The sequence below is a fragment of the Amblyraja radiata genome, chromosome 47 (genome assembly GCF_010909765.2).
Source record: "Amblyraja radiata isolate CabotCenter1 chromosome 47, sAmbRad1.1.pri, whole genome shotgun sequence".
NCBI classification, from domain to species: Eukaryota; Metazoa; Chordata; class Chondrichthyes; order Rajiformes; family Rajidae; genus Amblyraja; species Amblyraja radiata.
The window spans coordinates 2,119,114-2,138,853 of record NC_046002.1 but is presented as its reverse complement, the minus strand read 5'-3'; the positions used below and the strand labels follow the sequence as shown (position 1 = coordinate 2,138,853).

Sequence of the window (19,740 nt, the reverse complement as noted above, 5' to 3'; positions counted from 1 at the left end):
GTCACCCGTTCCTTTTCCCCCCCAGAGACGCCGCCTGTCGCCGCTAAAGTTACTCCGGCACTCTGTATGTCTAGATTGACCAGGATGTTAGCCAGGGCTGGAGTGACAGGGGGGAGCTTGGATGGGCTTGGGTAAGGGACTTTTTTCTTTGGAGCGTAGGAGGCCGAGGAGTGACATTATTGAGGTGTACTAGATCAGATGAAGATGGATGGGCGTGGATCAATGGGGTAAAAGATTCTAAAACTAGATACAGGTTTGAGGGTGTGGGGGGGGGGAGATTCCTTTCAGTCCGTAAGTGGTCCTTATCTGGAAGGGGAGATATTATGGCTATTTTTTCGGACACGGTGGTGCAGCGGGTAGAGCTGCTGCCTCACAGCGCCAGATTCGATCCTGACAACGGGTGTGGAGTCAGCACGTTCTCCCTGTGACTGCGTGGGTTTCCTCCGGGCGCTCCGGTTTCCTCCCGCCCTCCAAAGTTGCGGGATTAATCGAAAATTGGAGATTGTCCCTAGTGTGCGGGAGAGTGCTAGCGCGCGGGGTGACCGCTGGTCGGCGCGGACTCGGTGGGCCGAAGGGTCTGTTTCCACGCTGTTATCTTGAAAAATCAAAAGGAGATACAGCGTGGAAACAGGCCCTTCGTCCAACCGGGTCCGCGCCGACCAGCGATCACCCCGCACGCTAGTTCTATCCTACGCTCCGGGGACAATTTACACCGGGCCAATTAACCAAGAATCCCGCACGGGGACCAGGAGGAAACCCACGTGGTCCCAGGATGCGTAGGAAGAAACTGCAGATGCTGGTTTACTCCGAAGATAAACGCAAGATGCTGGAGTAACTCAGCGGGACAGGCAGCATCTCTGGAGAGAAGGAATAGGTGACGTTTGAGGTCGAGACCCTTCTTCAGGTGAACTATTCTACATTTTAGAGATCTCCATTCTCTTTGTCCTGTTTTCACACCTTGCACAACCTTATCTATACACTTCCTTATCTATGTGCTTCCCACTCCCCTGACATCAGGGTCTCGACCTGAAACGTCACCCATTCTTTCTCTCCGGAGATGCTGCCTGTCCCGCTGAGTAACTCCGGCGCTTTGCGTCTTTCTTCGCGGGTCACGTGGAGAACGTGCAAACTCCGCACAGATAGCACCCGAGGTCAGGATCGGACGGGCCCGAGCTGGGACGTTTCCGTGTGTTCTGCGACTCGGTGAAATCTCCGCCCGCGGGACGGCGTGGGAACAAAAGACGTCTCCGCCCTGCGGCGTTAGGAGGAGTCTTCGGCCGCCATCTCCTCGGGTGGCTCCTGGTCCCAGGCGCCGGCGAGGTGGCTCCAGGCGGTGCGGAGACTCCCGTCTTCCCTCACCGGGGTCCCGTACTCTGCCCCGGACTCGCCGCCGTCCGCCCCCTTGCCGTCGGCCGAGTCGCCGTTGACCCCGCCGTCGTCGCCGTTGCCGCCGTCGTCGCCGCCATCGTCGCCGTCGTCGCCGCCCTCGTCGTCCTTGCGCCTGCGCGTGCGCACCTCCAGGCAGTTCTGCCCCTTCAGGTGGCGGTGGAGGTGGTCGAGGCGCACGAAGGCTTTGCGGCACTGGCTGCACTCGAAGGGGCGGTCTCCCGTGTGCAGCCGCGCGTGGTTCTTCAGGTCGTAGCTGTGCAGGAAGCGGGCGTCGCAGCAGTTGCAGCAGTACGGGCGCTCCCCCGTGTGTTTACGCATGTGGATCTTCAGCTTGTCGTTCCTGCCCAGCGGGGAGAGGGGGGGGGGGGGTTAGAGAGAGAGTATGGGCAACACGCACTAACCCCCTTCTCCCCCATCCTCCCCCTCCCCTCCCCTCCCCTCACATCCCTTTCTGTCATGCTGTCAGTGTGAAAGCAAGGCCATAAAATGAGGGTACACAAAATTGCTGGGGAAACTCAGCGGGTGAGGCAGCATCTATGGAGCGAAGGAAATAGGCGACGTTTCGGGCCGAAACCCTTCTTCAGACTGATGGGGGGTGGGGGGGGGGGGAGAAGGAAGGAAAAGGGGAGGAGGAGGAGGAGCCCGAGGGCGGCGGATGGGAGGGTGGGAGGAGACAGCTAGAGGGTTATGGAAGGGGAGGAGACAGCAAGGGCTAGCAAAATTGGGAGAATTCAATGTTAATGCCATCCGGACGCAAGGTCCCCAGACGGAATATGAGGTGCTGTTCCTCCAATTTCCGCTGTTGCTCACTCTGGCAACGGAGGAGAACCAGGACAGAGAGGTCGGATTGGGAATGGGAGGGGGAGTTGAAGTGCTGAGCCACCGGGAGTTCAGGTAGGTTATTGCGGATAAAATGAGGCCCTCGAGTGCGATTGTAGCTCCTTTTGCCCAAGAGATAACAAGAAAGGGGGAGGGTGTGTGAACTAGTCAAGAAGCAATTATCATTTATCAAGGTACACAAAATTGCTGGAGAAACTCAGCGGGTGCAGCAGCATCTATGGAGCGAAGGTGGACCCCTGTGTGCTTGGAGATAGGAGGTGTGTGATTGGAATCAGCTTAAAAATCTTTGAAGACTTTGCAAGGATAAAGCAAATTAATACTTTTAAGGTTTATGATATAAAGGTAATGTTAGTCTAACTCTGTGATTTATAATGAGACCATCTGGGAAATATATTGTGCTTTAATTAGGATTGTAAACATTAGACCCCTGTGTTTAGATCTGTAGTTTAAGAGGTAACATTCTTCCCCAAGACGTATAGAGTTCAATGGGAACAACGTCTTGTTTATATAAATTGAGTGACCACTGTATCTCTTATATATTGAGAAGTGGGTGCTGGGAATTGTCCACTTTTCTTGGATTTTACTTTGCTAAAATGAAACGACTCTGAACAAAGAAGTTAAGAGCACATGGCAGGTGAGGGGCCACAAGGGGGGGTCATGTGAATACCTACATCAGGGGTTAAGGGGTTGGACAGGCTAGATGCAGGAAGATTGTTCCCGATGTTGGGGAAGTCCAGAACAAGGGGCCACACACAGTTTAAGGATAAAGGGGAAATCCTTTAGGACCGAGATGAGAAAAACATTTTATTTTCACACACAGAGAGTGGTGAATCTGTGGAATTCTCTGCCACATAAGGTAGTTGAGGCCACAGTTCATTGGCTATATTTAAGAGGGAGTTAGATGTGGCCCTTGTGGCTAAAGGGATCAGGGGGTATGGAGAGAAGGCAGGTACAGGATACGGAGTTGGATGATCAGCCATGATCATATTGAATGGCGGTGCTGACTCGAAGGGCCGAATGGCCTCTACTCCTACACCTATTTTCTATGTTTCTATGTTACATCAGTTGCAAATATGGAAATGTACTGGGACGGAGGAGATAAGTGGGAGCAAATGGTTGGCTGATGATGAGGGAATGTCGGCAAATTATTGGATATGGAAATGTAACAGGGGTGGGGCATGCAGAGTTGAAAATGGTACAAAAAGAGATGATCCTTTGTTTTTTGACTCAGGGGGCTCCATGTGGACTGATGACGTGGGGAGGGGGTCCAACTTTTGTTTGCAAATAAATTTCTTGAAGAATTCTCCGCGTGGCCTGAGTTAATTTTGAGTATTGAAAACCACGACAGAGGGAGGAAGGGAAGGAGAGAAGGAGGGGGAGGGAGGAAGAGAGAGAGATGGAGGGAGAGAGGGGGGAGAGAGAGATGGAGAGAGGGAGGGTGAGACATACAGACAGAGAGAGAGAGAGATGGAGGGAGAGAGGGGGGAGAGAGAGATGGAGAGAGGGAGGGTGAGACAGGCAGACAGAGAGAGAGAGAACTCCCTGCCACAGAAGTTAGTTGAGGCCACAGTTCATTGGCTATATTTAAGAGGGAGTTAGATGTGGCCCTTGTGGCTAAAGGGATCAGGGGGTATGGAGAGAAGGCAGGTATGGGATACTGAGTTGGATGATCAGCCATGATCATATTGAATGGCGGTGCAGGCTCGAAGGGCCGAATGGCCTACTCCTGCACCTAATTTCTATGTTTCTATGAGAGAGAGGGATGGTGAGACAGACAGACACACACACAGAGGGAGCTTGAGTCAGACACACACACACACACAGAGGGAGGGTGAGACAGACACACACACACACACAGAGGGAGGGAGAGGCAGACAGACAGACAGACAGACACAGAGAGGGAGGGTGAGACAAACACACACACACAGAGGGAGGGAGAGGCACAGACAGACAGACACACACAGAGAGGGAGGGTGAGACAGACACACACACAGAGGGAGCTTGAGACAGACACACACACACAGAGGGAGGGAGAGGCAGACAGACACACACAGAGAGGGAGGGTGAGACAGACACACACACACACACACAGAGGGAGGGAGAGGCAGACACACACACACAGAGAGAGGGAGGGTGAGACAGACAGACACACACAGAGAGGGAGGGTGAGACAAACACACACACACAGGGAGGGAGAGGCAGACAGACACACACAGAGAGGGAGGGTAAGACAGACAGACACACACACACACACACAGAGGGAGGGTGAGACAGACACACACACACACAGAGGGAGGGAGAGGCAGACAGACAGACAGACAGACAGACACAGAGAGGGGTGTCAGTGGGTACCTGGTGAAGCGGACAGCGCACACCTCGCAGGCAAAGGGCTTCTCCCCGGTGTGTGTGCGCATGTGGCGGGGCAGCTTGCCAGCGCCGTGGATCACCTTGTGGCAGATGGGGCACTCCTGGGGCATCTGCGACTTGCGGCGGCCCCCCCCGGCCCCCCGGCCCCCCGGCTTGTTGTCGGGCGAGGCCGGGCCGGAGGCGGCGGCAGCTGCAGCTCCCAGCGAGGAGAGGAAGGGGAAGGGGAAGGAGGCGGAGAGGGAGTCGATCTCCGGGCCATCCCCCTCCCCCTCCCCGTCCCCCTCCCGGTCCGCGGGCGACGGCGGCAAGGGGCGGTAGTCGAGGGGCTCCTCCGCCTCCTCCTCCTCCTCGGGCCTGGCGGCCACTCGGCCCTCCACCTCCATGCTGTACCCCTGGTCCTGGGCGGGCCGCCTCTGCTGCTGCTGCTGCTGCTTCAGCTGCAGCTTATGGTTGTTGGAAGTCCTGAGGGGCTGCACGATACGGTAGAGGCAGCCGCGGTTGCTAAGGGTAGCAATGTAACAAAATTTTGAGATTTTAAAAATCAAGTCTGTAATTTATCCCATCAGATAAAGCATAAAAATAAGTTTAATTTGACACCTAATTCACTTTCATATCTCAAGTATTTAAAAGGTTATGGCCATTTTCATACTCGGAAATGAGCATCTTGTTCCCTATTGATTTTCTATGGACATAACAAAAAAGCTGTGATCGTGGACAGTCAAAAGCCCATAACTTTCTTAAAAATTAAGAGAACTGAATGAAATTTTCAGTTATCATAGATTGAAGCATTCTGAAACAAATATAAAATAATCTTACTTGGATGACCTGAAATTAAAGCATATAATTAGTTAGTTACCCAATTGTAGCTAATTTCAGACTTCAATTACTAGATCTAAACATCTATCCATTTCTTAATAAATGATTAACATTTTTAAATAGCCTAAATGTCCAAATAATATTCACAAATAATTCACAATAAAACATGATTTTTAAATCTCATTTACATTAATTTATAGGCCAAATGGAAGGAATTTAGTGTTCAATTGCTGTAAATAAATGCCCATTTAAATCAGCTTTCCAGAGGGTCCCTGTGGAACGCGCTGGTTTAGAACGTTCACATTGCGCTAGATTTGTGCCCCAAATGCCCAGAAAAATACTGCGGGATATAATGGGCCCAAAATGAGCTACTCGCAACATTAAACTTTGTATAAAGGGATCTTTAGAAGCCCTTTTTAATGTAAAAATATACAGCCTACCTTCACTTATTTGCTCTATGAGACCCTGCGGTTGCTGGCGGTCGCGGGTTTAGAGATTGATTTTTAAACTACTATAACTATTATACGAGGCCTTTAAAACTAATAATAGCTTTTGCGACGGGGTCTTCCGGCGATTTTTCGTTAATAATTAACTAGGCTGAACATCTTCGATTTGAACAGCCTAGAGAAAATCGCGTTTTAAACCCGCCCCCCTCTAAACGGCGCCAAAATCGCGCACACCCGCAGCGACAGATTTTCAACGACGCTTCAGGTAGGCTTTGCAACATACCTACTAAGGGTGATGCGGGGCGCCTTCTTGGAAGCGGCCCTCTTGCGACGCCGGATCTTGGGCATCTCTTGGGCGAGACCATCGCCCGGGAAGGTGCCATCCTTGGGGTGGTGGTGGTGGTGGTGGGGGTGGTGGTGGAGGAGAGGGTCTGCAGATGCAGATTCCTCCACTAGTTGTTGTTGCTGCTGCTGCTGTTGCAATAGTTGCTGCTCTTGTTGCAACAGCTGCTCTTGTTGCAACAGCTGCTCCTCCTGCTCCCCCTCCCCGCTACAGCGCAGGATGTCCAGGCAGGCGTCGGCCACGCACTGTATCTCCAGCACCCTGGCCGCCCGCAGCACCTCCCGCATGTTGGCGCTGCTGATGGTCAGCGTGGCGGTGTAGGCGAACTCCAGCAGGGCGGCCAGCACCGGCGGCTGGATGAAGTCCAGCTCGCACACGTTGCGCTGCCCGCTGAAGGGCTTGGAGGTGAAGAGCTTGCGGAAGTAGTGGCTGCAGGCGGCCAGCACGGCCCGGTGGGTGCGGTACTCCAGGCCCTGGGTCACGATGGTCACGTCGCACAGCAGCCCCCGGTGCCGCTGGTCGTTCAGGCTGCTCAGCAGGTCGCTGCTGTGCTCCGGGAATGGTATCCCGATCAGCTCGTCCTCGCTCGCTCCCATTTTACCTTGACGGAGAGAGAGATTAGATTAGATTAGATTATTTAATGACCACACAGTCAAGCTGGTGGAATTCAGGTTCAGTACAGGATGTTACAAGGTAGGCTGATTCCCGTCAAACATAACATAAAACACAACATCATACAATATACAGTACATGCATGGGGAGGATATGTGCTGTTGTCATAGTGTGTTCAGAATTCGGATTGCGTGTGGGTAAAAACTGTTTTTAAATCGAGATGTCTTGGCGGACAGTGAGCTGTAGCGCCTTCCTGATGGCAGCAGGTGGAAGATGTGGTGAGCTGGGTGGGAGGGATCAGAGATGATTTTCTTCACCCTTGACACAGACCGTTTGTGATGGAGTGATTCTATTGATGGAAGGGGAGTGCTGATGATTTTGGATGCTTTGTTAACTATGCGCTGTAATTTATTACGGGAGTGAGTGTCTAAACTGCTGAACCAGACTGTAATTGATGAAGTGAGCATGCTTTGGATGATGGCTGTGTAGAATCGGATTAGGAGGTGTTTCCTTACTCTAAACTTCTTGAGCTGGCGGAGGAAGAAGAGTCTTTGGTTGGCTTTTTTGTAGATGTGATTTGAATTGATTTTCCATTTGAGGTTATTGCTTATGTGAGTGCCAAGAAATTTGTATGAATCAGTGGTGGATATGGGTTCGCCTGAGATGAGTAGGGGGGTCTTGGGTTGTGCCTTACGTCTGAAATCAATGATGACTTCGTGTGTTTTTGATGTGTTGAGTAAGAGGTTATTATCTGTGCACCAAGTGACTGCTTTGTGTGTTTGAGTGCGGTATTCTGTTACATTATTGTTCGAGATGAGACCTATGATGGTTGAGACATTACACCGGCAGAAAATGCTGCAAATAATAATAATAATAATAATAATAATAATACATTTTATTTATGGGCGCCTTTCAAGAGTCTCAAGGACACCTTACAAAAATTTAGCAGGTAGAGGAAAAACATGTAAGGGGAATGAAATAAATAGTAGAGACATGGCTAGTACACAAAGTAAAGACAGAATTCAATACAAAACACAATATGAGGCAATTCAAGCACAGATGAAAAGGGAGGGGGACGTGGGGCTAAGGATAGGCAGAGGTGGAGAGATGGGTCTTGAGGCGGGACTGGAAGATGGTGAGGGACACGGAATTGCGGATCAGTTGGGGGAGGGAGTTCCAGAGCCTGGGAGCTGCCCTGGAGAAGGCTCTGTCCCCGAAACTGCGGAGGTTGGATTTGTGGATGGAGAGGAGACCGGCTGATGTGGATCTGAGGGACCGTGAGGGTTGGTAGGGGGAGAGGAGGTCAGTGAGATATGGGGGGGCCAGATGGTGGAGGGCTTTGTAGGTGAGGACCAGGATTTTGTAGGTGATCCGGTGGGAGATGGGAAGCCAGTGAAGTTGTTTGAGGACTGGAGTGATGTGATGCCAGGATTTGGTGTGGGTGATGAGTCGGGCGGCTGCGTTCTGGACCAGTCGGAGTCGGTTGATGTAGGTGGAGCTGATGCCAAGGAGAAGTGAGTTGCAGTAGACCAGTCGGGAGGAGATGAAGGCATGGATGAGTCTTTCAGCAGCGGGAGGTGTGAGAGAGGGTCTGATTTTGGCGATTTTATATCTCTATAATTATAAAACTCTGATCTTGGATGTGTGTGTGTGTGTGTGTGTGTGCGTGTGTGTGCGTGTGTGTGTGTGCGTGTGTGTGCGTGCGTGCGTGCGTGTGCGTGCGTGCGTGCGCGTGTGTGTGCTTGCGTGCGTGCGGGCGTGTGTGTGTGTGTGTGTGTGCGTGCGTGCGTGTGTGTATCATAACATCTTCTCGAAAAAAAAACGACGTGCTAACGATAAATTTTTTACAAATTCTGGTAGATTTATCCCGTGGACTCGTATAAAAATATATAAAAACGCTGCTAATGTACAAATATATGTATAGACACACTGCAAATATAAGTATATTAAAAAAGCTGCAAATATACAAATATATGTATAGAAACACTACAAATAGAAGTATATAAAAATGCTGCAAATATAAGTATAACAAATATACAAAAATAGGCAGGACCTACACAGTAAATAGAAACATAGACATAGAAACATAGAAAATAGGTGCAGGAGTAGAGGCCATTCGGCCCTTCGAGCCTGCACCGCCATTCAATATGATCATGGCTGATCATCCAACTCAGTATCCTGTACCTGCCTTCTCTCCATACCCCCTGATCCCTTTAGCCGCAAGGGCCACATCTAACTCCCTCTTAAATATAGCCAATGAACTGTGTGGCCTCAACTACCTTCTGTGGCAGAGAATTCCACAGATTCACCACTCTCTGTGTGTGAAAAATGTTTTCCTCATCTCGGTCCTAAAAGATTTCCCCCTTATCCTTAAACTGTGACCCCTTGTTCTGGATGTAAATGGTAGGCCTCTGGGTAGTGTTGTAGAGCAGAGGGATCTAGGAGTACAGGTGCATGAGTCCTTGAAGGTCGAGTCGCGGGTAGATCAAAAGGCTTTTAGCACTTTGGCCTTCATCAGTCAGAGTATTGAGTATGGGTGAGTTGGGTGGTTGTTGCAGTTGTACAAGGCTTTGGTGAGACAGCATTTAGAATATTATGTTCAATTCTGGGCACCATGTTATAGGAAAGATGTTGTCAAGCTTGAAAGGGTTCACCGAAGATTTATGAGGATGTTGCCAGGACTAGAGGGTGTGAGCTACAGGGAGAGGATGAGCAGGCTGGGTCTCTATTCCATGGAGCACAGGAGGATGAGGGGCGATCTTATAGAGGTGTACAAAATCATGAGAGGAATAGATCGGGTAGATGCACAGAGTCTCTTGCTCAGAGTAGGGGAATCGAGAACCAGAGGACATAGTTTCGAGGTGAAGGGGAAAAGGTTTTATAGGAATCTGAGGGGTAACTTTTTCACACAGAGGGTGGTGGGTGTATGGAACAAGCTGTCAGAGGAGGTAGTTGAGGCTGGGACTATCCCATCGTTTAAGAAACAGTCAGACAGGTGCATGGATAGGGCAGGTTTGGAGGGATATGGACCAAGCGCAGGCAAGTGGGACTAGTGTAGCTGGGACATTGTTGGCTGGTGTGGGCAAGTTGGGCCGAAGGGCCTGTTTCCACACTGTATCACTCTATGACTCTAAGTATAGTATACTTAATAAACTGACAGTATAGTATAACATACTATATTATACTTATAGGTAGACACAAAATACTGGAGTAACTCAGCAGGACAGGCAGCATCTCTGGAGAGAAGGAATGGGTGACGTTTCGGGTCGAGACCCTTCTTCAGACTCACCCCGAAAAGTCAACCGTTCCTTCTCTCCAGAGATGCTGCCTGTCCCGCTGAGTTACTCCAGCATTTTGTGTCTACAATAGACAATAGGTGCAGGAGTAGGCCATTCGGCCCTTCGAACCAGAACCGCCATTCAATATGATCATGGCTGATCATCCCCAATCAGTACCCCGTTCCTGCCTCCTCCCCATATCCCCTGACTCCGCTATTTTTAAGAACCCTATCTAGCTCTCTCTTGAAAGCATCCAGAGTACCGGCCTCCACCGCCCTCTGAGGCAGAGAATTCCACAGACTCACAACTCTCTGTGAGAAGAAGTGTTTCCTCGTCTCCGTTCTAAATGGCCGACCCCTTATTCTTAAACTGTGTGTGGCCCCTGGTTCTGGACTCCCCCAGCATCGGGAACATGTTTCCTGCCACTAGCGTGTCCAAGCCCTTAACAATCTTATATGTTTCAATTAGATTTCTTCTCATCCTTCTAAACTCCACAGAGTGTACAAGCCCAGCCGCTCCATTCTCTCAGCATATGACAGTCCCACCATCCCGGGAATTAACCTTGTCTACCTTTGATTTAAACTAGCATCCGCAGTTCTTCTCTGCACATATTATACATATATACTATAACACACTCCCCTTCTGTCACGGGAGTGACTCTGCATTAGTTTGCCTGAGGAATTTGCTCGTTCTCCCTGTTTCCTCCCACATTCCAAGGACCTGGAAGGGTTGATATGTTTAAGAAGGAACTGCAGATGCTGGAAAATCGAAGGTACACAAAAAGCTGGAGTAACTCAGCGGGTGCAGCAGCATCTATGGAGCGAAGGAAATAGGCAACGTTTCGGGCCCGAAACCCTTAAGGAAATAGGTAACGTTTCGGGCCGAAACCCTTCCGGGTTTCGATCCCGAAACGTTGCCTATTTCCTTCGCTCCATAGATGCTGCTGCACCCGCTGAGTTTCTCCAGGGTTGATATGTTGATAGGTTGCTGTAGATTGCCCCCTAGTGTGTGGATGAATGATTTAATCGTGGGGGAGGTTGATGGAATGTGGAGAGATTACAATGGGATTAGTACAAACATGCGTTCTTGAGAAACCGACATAGGATGCTTCAGATGGCTATTCAGGTCTCCGTCATCAAGGGTTTGGACACGCTAGAGGCAGGAAACATGTTCCTGATGTTTGGGGGAGTCCAGAACCAGGGGCCACACACAGTTTAAGAATAAGGGGTAAGCCATTTAGAACTGAGACGAGGAAACACTTTTTCACCCAGAGAGTTGTGAGCGTGTGGAATTCTCTGCCTCAGAGGGCGGTGGAGGCCGGTTCGCTGGATGCTTTCAAGAGAGAGCTAGATAGGGCTGTTTGTGTGTGAGTGGGTGTGTGAGTGAGCGTGTGTGTGCGTGAGAGAGAGAGTATGTGTGTCTTGTGTGTGAGTGAGCACCTGTGTCGAGTGAGAGTGTGTGAGAGTGTTTGTGTATGTGAGAGTAAGAGTGTGTGTGTTTGAGCGTTTGTATGTGAGTGAGCGTGTGTGTGCTCATCTTCTTAAAAGAGCTAGATAGGGCTCTTGAAGATAGCGGAGTCAGGGGATATGGGGAGAAGGCAGGAACGGGGTACTGATTGGGGATGATCAGCCATGATCACATTGAATGGCGGTGCTGGCTCGAAGGGCCGAATGGCCTACTCCTGCACCTATTGTCTCTCGTCAACTGCGGCTTCATCAGTTGTACACTTGCCAAGTCACAAGGCGGTGGTGTGTGGGGAGGAACGGCAGATGTCGGTTTAAGCTGAAGATAGACACAAAAATGGCGGAGTAACTCAGCGGGCCAGGCAGCATCTCTGGAGACAAGGAACGGGTGACGTTTCGAGTCGAGACCCTTCGTCACCTATTCCTTCTCTCAAGAGATGCTACCTGTCCCGCTGAGTTACTCCAGCTTTGTGTGTCTATCATAGGTTTGTCCCACACGAGAAGAGATTTAAGAAGAGCAGGTCCAGCCCGGAGTGCTGGACCTGCTGCACCGACATCATGGAGCTGCGGTTTGCGGAGCTGATCAACAACGCGGGGTCCTGCGACTCCGTCCGGCTCGGCCTGCGGATTCGGGAGCTGCGGACTCCGGCTGCGGGAGGCGGCTGGTCAGGAGGTCCGGGCCGCTGAGGAGGAGGATGTTCACCGTCGGGGATCGGCGTCGGCGTTCCACCAGCCCGGCGTGAGGGCCTGAACATCAGGCCACCCGGTGCGGCGACTGCGGGTGCTCTGAAGGCCCAGACCACGGATGAACATCTGGGAAGATCGGAGGGGAGGCTGGCTGGACTATGGTGCCTTCCTCACCTTGGTGCCACTGTGTTATGTTGTGTCGTGGACTTTCTGTGTTTGTGCTTTTCTATTTTTAATTCAATTTTATTTTAAATATGTTTTATTATGTATTATTTATTTATTTTTATGATACTGCCTGTAAGGAAAATTCATTTCGTTGTCTCTAATTGAGACAATGACAATAAATTTGAATACAATGCAATACAATACAAAGAGATTTAAATACAAATGTAGAGTTCCACTGGGAGAGTCACAGGAGACTTCAGATAGAGACATGGAGTAAGACAGTGATCTGACACCAGCAAACATGTCCAATCTACACTAGTCCCACCTGCCTGTGTTTGGCCCGTATACCTCTAATCCATGTACCTGTATAATTGTTCTTTAAACGTTGGGCTCAACTAACTCGTTCCATACTATTATTATCATCATTAATATTATTATTGCACTGTTATTGTTTGTTCTTTTATTTCGGAGTTTTTGTTCTATTATTTATTATGTTTACATATTGTGTTGTGCTTCAGCAAGTAAGAATTTCATTGATCTATCTGGGACACGTGACATTAAAACACTCTTGACTGGGGTCAATCTACAATGTCAACATCATCACAACATTCCCCGACAGGAGCGCGGAGAAGAAGGAATGACCGGGATGAGATATTAGAACAATGGTGTTTCGTCGTGGATCAAAGATTGATAGTTCGAGAGAGAGAGAGAGAGAGCGTGGGCGTTAATTAAATCTGAAGAAGGGTTTCGGCCCGAAACGTTGCCTATTTCCTTCGCTCTATAGATGCTGCTGCACCCGCTGAGTTTCTCCAGCAATTTTGTGTACCTTTAATTAAATCACTCACCTTTTACCTCTGGGACATTCGCTGAGATCCAACCAAGTGATGCAAGCTCAAAGTGTGCCCTCTGCTGGCTCCAACGTTCTCAACGGGTGGGTTTGGACCATCTGAATCTGGTTCTGTGCGGACTTGACTCCTAGTTTGGGATCAAATTGGAAATTGTTAAAAGTTGGCATCCTTTGGTCGAATTCCTACACCGATGACGTTCTGAATCATGTTACAACTGACCCCAAATCTTTCCTGGTCCGAGAACACTAATGCAATTATCAAGAAAGCTCATCAGCGCCTCTACTTCCTGAGAAGATTACGGAGAGTCGGTTTGTCAAGGAGGATTAGAAACATAGAAACATAGAAAATAGGTGCAGGAGTAGAGGCCATTCGGCCCTTCGAGCCTGCACCGCCATTCAATATGATCATGGCTGATCATCCAACTCAGTATCCTGTACCTGCCTTCTCTCCATACCCCCTGATCCCTTTAGCCACAAGGGCCACATCTAACTCCCTCTTAAATATAGCCAATGAACTGTGGCCTCAACTACCTTCTGTGGCAGAGAATTCCAGAGATTCACCACTCTCTGTGTGAAAAATGTTTTCCTCATCTCGGTCCTAAAAGATTTCCCCCTTATCCATAAACTGTGACCCCTTATTCTCTCTAACTTCTACAGGTGCACAGTAGAGAGCATGCCGACCGGTTGCATCGTGGCTTGGTTCGGCAACTTGAGCGCCCTGGAGAGGAAAAGACTACAAAAAGTAGTAAACACTGCCCAGTCCATCATCGACTGTGGAGGATGTTAATTTGTGTTTATTGTATGTTTTGTTATTTATTATTATTATGTATGACTGCAGGCAACGAAATTTCGTTCAGACCGAAAGGTCTGAATGACAATAAAGGAATCTAAGTCTAAGGCTCAGACCTTCCTACCATCGAGGTATGGAGAGAAGGCAGGTACAGGATACTGAGTTGGATGATCAGCCATGATCATACTGAATGGCGGTGCTGACTCGAAGGGCCGAATGGCCTCTACTCCTGCACCTATTTTCTATGTTTCAGTTGCCTGATAACAGCCGAAACAACAGTTTAGTTTACTGTCCCATGTACCGAGGTACAGTGAAAAGCTTGTGTCGCGTGCTAACCAGTCAGCGGAAATACAATACATGATTACAATCCCGCCATTCACAGTGTACAGATGCATGATAAGGGAATAGCGTTTAGTGCAAGGTAAAGCCAGTAAAGTCTGATCAAAGATAATAATAATAATAATGGATGGGATTTATATAGCGCCTTTCTAATACTCAAGGCGCTTTACATCGCATTATTCATTCACTCCTCAGTCACACTCGGTGGTGGTAAGCTACTTCTGTAGCCACAGCTGCCCTGGGGCAGACTGACGGAAGCGTGGCTGCCAATCTGCGCCTACGGCCCCTCCGACCACCACCAATCACTCACACACATTCACACACAGGCAAAGGTGGGTGAAGTGTCTTGCCCAAGGACACAACGACAGTATGCATTCCAAGCGGGATTCAAACCGGCTACCTTCCGGTTGCCAGCCGAACACTTAGCCCATTGTGCCATCTGTTGTCCCGTGGGTCCCCTTAATATAGGCATATAGTACTTCAGCACTGCTCTCTGGCTGCAGCAGTATGGTTCAGTTGCAGATCATGTCTGAAGAAGGGTCTCGAGCCGAAACGTCACCCATTCCTTCTCTCCAGAGATGCTGCCTGTCCCGCTGAGTTACTCCAGCTTTTTGTGTCTATCTTCGGTTTAAACCAGCATCTGCACTTCCTTCCCAGCCAATATGTTTAATTTATTTGGTTTGGGAACAGCTCCGACCAAGACTGTAAGAAATGACAGAGTTGTGGACGCAGCCCAGACCATCACTCCCTCAAACCAACCTCCCTTCCATCGACTCCATCCACACCTCCCGCTGCCTCGGCAAGGCCAGCAGCATCATCACAGACCAGTCTCACCCCCCCCCTGGTCACCCCCTCTTCTCCCCTCTCCCATCGGGCAAGAGGTACAGAAGTGTGAAAACAAACACACACACACACACCTCCAGATTCAGGGACAGTTTCTTCCCCGGCTGTTATCAGGCAACTGAACCGTCCTCTCACCAACTAGAGAGCGGTCCTGACCTCCCATCCACCTCATTGGAGACCCTCGGACTATCTTTAATCGGACTTTACCTTGCACTAAATGTTATTCGGGACGACAGGTGGCACAATGGGCTAAGTGTTCGGCTGGCGACCGGAAGGTGGCCGGTTCGAATCCCGCTTGGAGTGCATACTGTCGTTGTGTCCTTGGGCAAGACACTTCACCCACCTTTGCCTGTGTGTGAATGTGTTGTGAATGTGTGTGAGTGATTGGTGGTGGTCGGAGGGGCCGTAGGCGCAGATTGGCAGCCACGCTTCCGTCAGTCTGCCCCAGGGCAGCTGTGACTACAGAAGTAGCTTACCACCACCGAGTGTGACTGAGGAGTGAATGAATAATGCGATGTAAAGCGCCTTGAGTATTAGAAAGGCGCTATATAAATCCCATCCATTATTATTATTATTGTTATTCTCTACGTATTCTCTGCATCTGTATAGTCTTTCTGCTGACAGGCATGCATGTAATACAATACAAAGATGTTCACACCACAGCGCCAGGGACCCGGGTTTGATCCCGACTATGGGTGCTGTCTGTACGGAGTTTGCACGTTCTCCCCTCATGACAAGCGACAATAAACTAAGCTAAATCAAAGTGTATTAGTTTGGAGACACAGCGTGACAACAGGCCCTTCAGCTCACTGAGTCCGCGCCGACCAGCGATCCCCCGTACACTTGTTCTACCCTGCGCACTAGGGGGCAATTTACAGAGGGGCCAATTAGCCTGCAACCCCGCACGGACACGTCTTTGGAACGTTTGAGTAAACCGGATCACCTTGGGAAATCCCACGCAGTCACGAGGAGAGCAAACAAACTCCACACACATAGAAACATAGAAAATAGGCGCAGGAGGAGGCCATTCGGCCCTTCATCCAACTCAGTATCCCATCCCCGCCTTCTCTCCATACCCCCTGATCCCTTTAGCCACAAGGGCCACATCTAACTCCCTCTTAAATATAGCCAATGAACTGTGTGGCCTCAACTACCTTCTGTGGCAGAGAATTCCACAGATTCACCGCTCTCTGTGTAAAAAATGATTTTCTCATCTTGGTCCTAAAAGACTTCCCTCTTATCCTTAAACTGTGACCCCTAGTTCTGGACTTCCCCAACATCAGGATTAATTTTCCTGCATCTAGCCTGTCCAACCCCTTAAGAATTTTGTAAGTTTCTATAAGATCCCCCCTCAATCTTCTGAATTCTAGCGAGTACAAGCCGATGATCACATTCATTGTGATCATGGCTGATCGTCCCCAATCAATAACCCGTGCCTGCCTTCTCCCCATATCCCTTGATTCCACTAGCCCCTAGAGCTCTATCTAACTCTCTCTTAAATCCATCCAGTGATTTGGCCCCCACTGCCCTCTGTAATTTCTACATGGTGAAACCAAAATGATTAAAAATGGCCTTTATTAAAATCTGACAATGTGCACTTTAACCACATGTGATTTTGTTTCTATTACAAATCTCAAATTGTGGAGTAGAGGGGCAAATAAATAAATGATGTGTCTTTGTCCATAACATTATGGAGGGCTGGTCACAATGCTCCATTTTAAACCTGCTATGATTTACAGTCATTCAGCACAGAAACAGGCCCTTTGGCCCAACTTGCCCACGCCGACCAACATGGTCTATCTACACGGGTCCCACCTGTCCACATTTGGCCAATACCTCTCTAAAACTTTCCGATCACCCGGGCCGTCTCAACTGCCTCATCTGGCAGCTCGATCCATATACCCAGCACCCTCTGTGTGAAAAAGTTGCCCCTCAAGCTCCTGCTCATTCTTTCCCCTCTCATCTTTGAATCCGTGTGAGGAGATGACAGGTACTTCCCCCAAAACGTGACACCCTCTGTGTGGTTTTGTTGGAAGCAGGCTGATGAAGGCCGCTGGTTCAGAAATTAACCCGCACCACTCATCTCACAAGTAAGGCTGTGTAGGAAGGAACTGCAGATGCTGGTTTACAACGAAGGTAGACACAAAAAGTGCTGGAGTAACTCAGCGGGTCAGGCAGCATCTCTGGAGAGAAGGAATAGGTGACGTTTCGGGTCGAGACCCTGGGGTCGGACAGCACTGGGTTACTCCAGTGTTAAAATTAAGACTAAGATAGACACAAAATGCTGGAGTAACTCAATGGGCTGGGCAGCATCTCTGGAGAGAAGGAATGGGTGATGTTTCGGGTCGAGACCCTTCTTCAGACTCAGCAGGGAAGGCAGCATCTCTGGAGAGAAGGAATGGGTGATGTTTCGGGTCGAGACCCTTCCTCAGACTCAGCTGGGAAGGCAGCATCTCTGGAGAGAAGGAATGGGTGACGTTTCAGGTCGAGACCCTTCTTCAAACTGATGTCAGGGGAGAGGGAGATACATAGATAAGGAAGTGTAGGGTGTGAAAACAAGACAAAGGGAATGGAGGTCAAGGAGAATGTAGAACCGATCAGTGTTAGCTGGGAGAAGTTGACAACAAAGCAAACAGAGATAAAATGTAGTCGGAGACAGTCAGACTGGTGTGAGAACTGGGAAGGGGGAGGGATGGAGAGAGAGGGAAAGCAAGAGTTACTTGGGGAGAACTAAGGGTCACAGTTTAAGGATAAGAGGGAAATCTTTTAGGACCAATCATTTTTTACACAGAGAGTGGTGAATCTGTGGAATTCTCTGCCACAGAAGGTAGTTGAGGCCACAGTTCATTGGCTATATTTAAGAGGGAGTTAGATGTGGCCCTTGTGGCTAAAGGGATCAGGGGGTATGGAGAGAAGGCAGGGATGGGATACTGAGTTGGATGATCAGCCATGATCATATCGAATGGTGGTGCAGGCTCGAAGGGCCGAATGGCCACTACTCCTGCACCTATTGTCTATGTTTCTATGTTACTTGAAGTTAGAGAAGTCAATGTTCATACCGCTGAGGTGTAAGCTGCCCCAAGCGGAATATGAGGTGCTGCTCCTCCAATTTGTGCGCTGGGCCTCACTCTGACAGTGGAGGAGGCCCAGGACAGAAAGGTCAGAGTGGGAATGGGAGGGGGAGGGGGAGTTGAAATTGAGGCCATTTTCGCAAACTCTTTTTTTTATCTTTGGAGGCACACAAGCGTGTGGTGGTTGTGGTTCAGTCAGGTTCACCGTGACGGGTTTTGAGAGTGAAAATCATAGCATGCTTTCAGTGGGGAAGTGACTGAGAGTAGCACGCTCTACACTTAAAGATCAATGATTATTAATAGAATATATGTCAATATGGCTGGTCAGCCCTCAGTAGAGCACAGTTGTAGAGATAGAATCGTGCAGCTCAGAAACAGGCCCTTCGGCCCAAATTGCCCATGCCGACCAACATGCCCCATCTCCACTAGTCCCACCTGCCTGCGTTTGGCCCATATCCCATCCAAGTGTCTTGAAACACTCCAGCCTCCAAATAAGGACAAGTCCTGGGGTGGCGTGATGAACAATGTCGGAGGCATCTCGTTACTGAACCACATCGCACACAGGGAAACCATCTTAAACACGATCATTACACTGCACCTCTGACTTTAACAGACTGATGTCATACAGCTTCCGATACCACATCTCACTGTCAGAAACCAGATCAATAGCACCCGCGGCCACCAATGCTTTATACATACAGCACAGGAAAACAGACCCGACAGCCCAACTTACCCACGCTGATCAAGATGACCCATCTACGCTAGTCCCACCTGCCCACATCCCCCTTAACCTTTCCTGTCCAAATGTCATTTAAAATGTTGCGATAGTCCCTGCCTCAACTACCTCCTCCGGCAGCTCGTTCTATTCACCCACCACCTCCTGGGTGAAAAAAGTTGCCCCTCAAGTTCCTATTAAATCTTGCCCCTCTCACCTTAAACCTCTGTTCTCTGGTTGGACACAAAGTGCTGGGACAACTGCAGTCCGAAGAAGGGTTCCAACCCAAGATGTCAGAGATGCTGTGTGACCCGCTGAGTTACTCCAGCACTTTGTGTGTCCATCTGTGTGCAGTCCATTGCTTCAACTCTAGATTCTCGATTCCCCTACTATGGAAAAATTGGCTTCGGTAAAAGTGTAGACCAATGGACAATAGACAATAGGTGCAGGAGTAGGCCATTCGGCCCTTCGAGCCAGCACCGCAATTCAATGGGATCACCGCTGATCATCCCCAATCAGTACCCCGTTCCTGCCTTCTCCCCATATCTCCTGACTCCGCTATTTTTAAGAGCCCTATCTAGCTCTCTCTTGAAAGCATCCAGAGAACCGACCTCCACCGAGGCAGAGAATTCCACAGACTCACCACTCTCTGTGTGAAAACGTGTTTCTTCGTCTCTGTTCTAAATGGCTTATCCCTTATTCTTAAACTGTGCGTTTAACCCCTGGTTC

The 19,740-nt window shown here is 49.5% G+C and overlaps 1 protein-coding gene across 1 annotated transcript in view; it reads right to left on the bottom strand.

Annotated features, from left to right (window-relative positions):
• Positions 1–1,040: 1,040 nt before the first annotated feature.
• LOC116968877 (zinc finger and BTB domain-containing protein 7B-like) overlaps positions 1,041–19,740 on the bottom strand; it is a 95,626-nt gene continuing 76,926 nt past the window's right edge. Inside the window, exons 3-6 of the mRNA XM_033015853.1 lie at positions 13,252–13,381; positions 6,153–6,802; positions 4,582–5,105; positions 1,041–1,729 (exon numbers count right to left, since the gene is read on the bottom strand). Of these exons, the coding sequence (XP_032871744.1) occupies positions 1,261–1,729; positions 4,582–5,105; positions 6,153–6,797 (1,638 nt within the window). The 5' untranslated portion in view covers positions 6,798–6,802; positions 13,252–13,381 and the 3' untranslated portion in view covers positions 1,041–1,260. The remainder of the gene's footprint in view (positions 1,730–4,581; positions 5,106–6,152; positions 6,803–13,251; positions 13,382–19,740) is intronic.